At 32.4% G+C, this 6,850-nt stretch overlaps 1 protein-coding gene across 2 annotated transcripts in view; it reads left to right on the top strand.

The window, feature by feature from the left end:
• The first annotated feature begins 469 nt into the window (after positions 1-469).
• The window catches only part of LOC138307531 (protein Wnt-11b-2-like), a 44,676-nt gene continuing 38,295 nt past the window's right edge, over positions 470-6,850 (top strand). The window contains exons 1-2 of one of the 2 annotated variants that reach the window (XM_069248331.1): positions 470-677; positions 772-1,051. In XM_069248331.1, coding sequence (XP_069104432.1) covers positions 966-1,051 — 86 coding nt within the window. In that variant the 5' untranslated portion in view covers positions 470-677; positions 772-965. Of the gene's footprint in view, positions 1,052-6,850 lie in introns of both variants that reach the window. The other variant, XM_069248330.1, reaches the window with a different exon arrangement.

Genomic DNA, 6,850 nt, shown 5'->3' with positions numbered 1-6,850 from the left:
GTGACATATTCAGTAAATACTGATATGCAAGGCTTTTTTTAGAAACATTCCCGCGAATCTTCAATGAACCATGAAGTATCAATACACATGTACTAACCTAAATAACCCATGCCTTGTTCACGATCGCCTTCAATGAACCGTGAAGTATCCAAACTTACCACAAATGATCCGTGTCATGTCCATAGTCATCTTCAATGAACCGCAACATTGCCACACTAGTAACTGCAATCACCTTTTGCCATCCACTTTAACACATTACATAAAAACAACAAACTCACATTACTCAAATTTTCCGTTAACACACAAAAAACTCAAATACTTAGGTCTCCCTAATCAAGAATTTACTTCCGTAACATATTGTAATGCTATTTAAATTAATCGTATATTCCTTACGTGTGAACATGCACATGAACTGATCCATGACTTGTAAACATGTACCCGCCAGTACCCTATAGTGGGCTGCTAGTAGTCTGTGTCATTCCTCGCTCGCTCCCGCTAGTGTCTACACCTGTCCTGAACACCATCGCCACAGTCTCGCGCAGTCTCACACTGACAGACAAGCTTCTCCGACAGTGACCTAACTTTTGGTCTCTTTGAACAAAAATTCTTCAGAAAATGTGTAGGGATTGCTCAATAAGCTATATAAACAAAATGTATCGGAATGTTCTCGGGACGAGGTAACTTCTGCAGACCGTATGTATAGTGTGCTCCGTGTTAAAGCTCCGGTAGATATGTTACTAGTAAGAACTCACATTCTACTTTTATTTTCAGTGATTTCTAACACCAAAGGACGCGGAGAAACAGGAGGATTCAGTAAAGCACCGTGATTTGTGTGGGATTTAACCGGGCACAAAAAAGATTCCTGATTTGTGAAGATGTGTTGTTTGTGTTTTAGCATAGTGTCCGTCTGATTAGACGTTATATGTCAATGTGTCCGTCCTGGTGTCCGCGCTTTGACACGTGACATGAAGATGGTACTGGGGCAGTGGATAAATCGCCTCCTCCTGCTGTTCCTGGTTTGTGCTGATTGTGGATTCTCGGTCAAGTGGCTGTAAGTATCGATCTATCGATCATTTATCGATCATATATCGATCACAAAATAACGATATTAAAATTATCAAATGTAAAATCAAATAGAAAACTAATACAAATGTAGATAGATAGGATTAAAAAAGGGTTGTTATGGAAAGTAAAAAATGTCAGGGTTTCATTGTGTTAATTACACTTTACAAACAAGACCTTACTTACTGTTTTTAAAGCGACTGTTCTATCGGAACATACAGGTAGGGATATCAGTTATGTTCATTGGTAGCATTTTTTAGTAGCAAAACTAATCAGAAATTTTTATTTTATTTTATTTTCCGGAATGTTTTATGGACAGTGAACAAAACAATTGAGAATGAAGCAAAGCCATAAACCGGAAAAAAACTTACCGTGGTTCGTAACAAAAATTATAAAACTAACGGAAACCAAGGAAACAAAATAAAATTGTATTGGTTATGATGAAAGTCTCATTTTAAGTTGTGGAATTATCGTTCGTTGCAGAAACGATGTTTGTTGTCATCGAATGACAGTTCAATATGTATTTATGTCAGTTTGACGGCTAAATACCTACATTTAAAAACGCCGTCAACATGCGTCATTCTACCATTTACTTCAATCACATCGAATTTTATTAGGTATTAAAATTCCAAATACAACATAAAATATCACTAGATTGAATTTATAAATATACTGTCTTACAATTCATTCCGTAATGTATACAAATAGTTCGATCGAACACGTAACATTGTTTAAATATCTAATAAATTCATAGTGATAGGTGTATACATGTAATTTTTGTCGATGCTTCCGTCCCAACAGGACAGGCTAACGGAAACTTTGATTTAATTACGATCAATATAAATCATTTACCTGTGTCTAACATGTCGTGAAATTTTTCTGTACATTTGCGTAGACAGTCATTGACAAATCAGTCCATAATTAAAGTCAATTAAGACGCAGGCACTCAGCTAGATCAAGTATCTACTCTCAAACAAATTGTTTCTTCACTTATCTAATTTCAAGAATTTCTGTATTTCTTACAAATACCTTAACACCTGTACGTTACTCTGTGTCGTATATTTCGGGCTGTGTTACCTGATCAACATAACATTTCACACACGTGTTCCCTCAATCAACATTCCTTAATTTGATTTATAGGTCTTACAAGTTTCACATGTGTAAGCTTATGCAAATTAGCATAGGATTGATTATCATGTGTTTGAAAAATTGAAGAAATAATCTTTAACTACTTGCTGTAATGTGTTTTTGGAGAGATTTATGTTTTATGCAAATTATCATAGGATTTGATATAAACTGTTTAAAAATAGATACAAATATCTTTTAATTACGATATAATGTGATTTAATTTTATTTAAAATGTCATTTTCAGTTTCAAAGTTAATAAAACGGACACTCATTACATTTTTTTATCAACAGTATAACAAATTAAATATACAAATCTATCTAATACGAAATCCTATCTGAGCTAGAAATGTCTATTTCTAGTCCACCAGATGTCAATGTTAAACTATACGTTTAAAAATATTCTGTTTAAATATAAAACACATGCTTACCGATTTGTCATACTCACAGCAGCCTAACAAGACTCTAATGGCATACATATTAGGGACATCACAGCTTTCTTCTCTACTCCGCTGTAGACTTTTTCTAATCGTTTTGTTTAGGATTTGTCATTTGATGACATAATACAATGGTCATATGGGCACGTAGTGTTCCTTAATTGTGTAATAAGACTTAGTCATCTCTGAGTTATTTTAGATTAGATCACATTAGATAAAGAGTATAATTATAAAGACAACTCTTCTTTATGCTACTTTATCTGGCCCTTAAATCTTTTTATAAATATTTTATCAGAAATAAGCTAAAACAAAATTGGTAAACCTCATCAAGTAGATGATAAAATATGTAAGTTTTTTGACAGTATACAAGCATATGCATTATTGTTTATTGTTTCTCTTTTATGACTTTCAACGGAATGTAACTTATTCAAGCCTTTCATATTTGAATCTAAATGATACCAATATATAAATGATATATTTTATATACATTATATATAACTTAAGGTGGTATGACGTCCCTTTAATATCATTCAACTTAATATATCATTTGTTATATTACATAAATCATACAGGATACATAATGTAAGGCAGTATGCCCCGCGTTAAATTAGTATTTAACCTAACACTATTTATACATTATTACACTTTGTTACACTATGTTAACATTAAAGTTCTATATTACATACATTGTATGTTGTTAAAAATACAGTACGTATGGCACAAGGCTTTATTCAACTTTGTTACATTATATATAGAGTACATATAACACAAGACAGTATACACTTATACTAATATCATTTAACTTAATGATACATATTTTGTTATATACAGTACATTAAATACAAGGCAGTACACTCATGCTTATGTTAATAACATTCAACGTAAGATGTCCTTTGATTTTAGTGTATGTATACTGAATATATAACGCCAGACAGTATGGTCTTGGGTAAATATCATTCGACTGAATATATTTTTGATATATCATATATTCAGTTATGTATTTAGTATCTATATAACACAGAACACTATGAACTCCTGTTAATAGCATTCAACTTAATATATACTTTGTTCTTTAGTCTTTACATCTGAAATACAACATATCCGCCAACACAGCGACTGCTATGCCTTTGATCATGGGCCATTCAGCTGTTCGGTATTAAACCCAAGGTTTGCATTAGATGTGATACATGTGCAGAAAGGTTAGGTTTAATTCAAACATTCTTATGAAATATCGTCTAGGGTCGAAATACAACACTGCCATACGCTTACAAACCCAGTATCCATGTGTCTCACACATATCAAAGCGTCAAACTTCTGTGTAAATCGTTAAGTAAAATTAACACTCATTAACGACCTATAATATGTATCCTTTTAGAAGTGAGCCATTTTTATTCTTTATTCCTTTTTAACGATGATTGATATGGCGTTACCATTTTCACTGTTTATAAAGGGCTCGGTAACGTCCCCCAATACACATTATGACGTTAGGTTTTTACTGTTTTATGAAATATCTAAACTTGAAATTATCCAATCCTCGATAGAGCAGAACCTGACATGCCTTTCTGTCTTTCACAGCGCTGTACGGTTGCTGATAAAAATACCACACATATCTTTGGGGTATCTAGATACAAATTATGCTTTAATTCCGCTAGAGCAACATATATGCAATGGTGCCTCTGTGTTGGACACGAGGCATTAAAATTTACGGTCGAAAAAAAAATAGAAAAAAGTTAACTAAAACAGTAAATTGTAACAAATATGCAGGTTGTCAAATAGATACTAACACATATCGGGTAGTAATACTTTTGTGCTAAAGTAAGTGTTCTCCACTACAAACGCAAATGTTGACAAGAACAAAAAATCCTTTAACTGAAGGTCGATGTTGGAAACAGCTAACAGGAACTTGTCATCATTGTTAAATACAACACATTTTGAATAAATGCAATTTTAAAGTATATAAATCAGTTTTATATAAGGATTACCAATTGAACTTATCAGGGACCGTACTATTCCTCGTATTTTTAAAGTGATTGGTACATTTGATAAAATACTATTCCCCATAGTGGGCTTAGGAGCTAAGATTTTTGTTATAATCAGCTAGGTTAAGATCAAGGTATTTGAACGTGTGCAATTTCCATCATCATTGATCTTTAATGTTTTTAGTCTGTTGATGATCAGGGCTAGTGATGCATGATGTTTTCATATCTACAGTAATCTTGATTTGTATGAGTCTATCTTACTAAGGAAAGTTTTGATGCGTGGTTTGGAAATGTTTTGGAAGTTTGTATTGGGTAGTCTTTATCAATATTGTCAGGGTTTTCAATTTGTTTGATTTGGCAATCTTCATTATTCTGGATAAAGTGTTGGTCGATTTGTGGTCCATGATTTGGAACGTTTGAAATGTTGTTGTCTGGAGTAGTTGGACGAATGGTGGTCAATGTTGCAGGAGGCGCATGTATGTATCTAGTTTACTACCAGTTTGTTGTATTCCAGAACTGTTCTGTTTGTTTTAATCAACGGATCGTATGTTAATGACTCCCCAAAAGCTTTATATTATTAGGGAGCTTAGATATTTAGTATATATGAGAATCCGGTAATTTGCTGAGATCGTTTAGTTTTTTCGATGACAGAGATGCTAATTAAAATGGCTAGATATTTCAAAGTAAATCATAAAAAGCATTTGCTTTACTGAAAACAAACTATAATACTCTAAATTTCGAGCTAAAAGACTGAGAAAGTCAGGCTATTGAATGCAACTGATAAATGCAGAGCAACAGTATATTCAGATGCTGATTTTGGGTATGTTTGCGTACTTATTAACCAACACATACAATAGAAGACTGTGGAAAAGTCCAAATGCTTTTTTCAATGGATAAGGATCTTACGCACTGTATATTGAAATTATATTTTGTGGTTATATTTTATTATTTATGTTCTAAAGTGGACCTGGCTAATATTCTTGACGGATATATTCCATTACTGGTAATGTATTTTAGTACTGATATTGAGACACAGTTGAAGGCGTGCTGTTGAAAGCTCCACCTGAAACAAGTATGTGTCTGTGTAATGATTTTAATGTATAGATTTACAGGGTTTATTGTATTTCGGTACCTCACAAAAACAAAAAACAAGACCAGACTATTGAAAGCTCGCGGTGATCACTGTCTTTACCGCTAGATACGTATGTAACATATACTTATTTAAACACTTATATCAGTTCTGGGGCGGTGTGTCTGTTTATTACGTGAAAATGTTGTTTCGCTGTCTCCGTACAGACGTGACGGTATCACTGTGTCAACTATAGGTGTTAATCATGGGTATAGCCGGATTTCTCACGAATATTCTCCTCATCGCTTAGTACGTCCTAAAGTTAGGTATGTTATCATGATCTACGATTTATATAACATCACATCAACACTGCAACAGTCTTCTGTAAGTTCACATATATACCTACTATCGTAACGTCAAGTGCGTATACTGTAAGCTTTAATGATGAATTTGTACTGTAAAGTACTAAATTGTATTTTAAACACGAATTTGGATAAACTCTATAAAATATATTATAAAATAAAGTTTATATTTAATCTGCAATCATTACTACAAAAGTAACACAATAATATCGATGTTTTTTATCATTTATGTTTTAAATCTTGCAATGTGTAATATCATTGTATATATTAGGTATTTGTACTTCAATACTGTCATAAAATTAATGACTAATCTCAAAGCATACAAGAATTATTGGTGTGAATGAGGCTTATTATAAAGATTATCAAGATTTCCAAATTTCTTTAATAAATATATCAGCATGTTAAGTGTTTAATAAATAACATTACCACTATATCTGCACTCCAGCAGAATTACACTTCCCTGTTAATTCCATTTTCAATGCACATGCACGAGAGCAAATAAACAATTAATGAATCACATGATTGAACTAGGTGGAATGAACTTACCAAATTGCATTTTCAATCGTAATAATTGTGATTTCAAACGATAAATAAAATCACAATGTTTAATACGATCAGGAGTACTAAATACAAGATGATGATAATGTGTTGTGATAGTTTTAAACAGAAGTGTAACATCAATACAAAAAGCATGCCTTTTATCTTTAATTTCCATAAACAAATTATGACATATATAATGATTATGGAAATGTGTATGTTAAAAAGTTTCAGTATATCCGTCATCATTAATACATGTCGTCAAAGGATTAATTATTT

The sequence above is a fragment of the Argopecten irradians genome, chromosome 14 (assembly GCF_041381155.1).
Source record: "Argopecten irradians isolate NY chromosome 14, Ai_NY, whole genome shotgun sequence".
In the NCBI taxonomy this organism is placed as follows: Eukaryota; Metazoa; Mollusca; class Bivalvia; order Pectinida; family Pectinidae; genus Argopecten; species Argopecten irradians.
The sequence above is the reverse complement of the archived record's forward strand: the minus strand, read 5'-3'. Positions and strand labels throughout refer to the sequence as shown.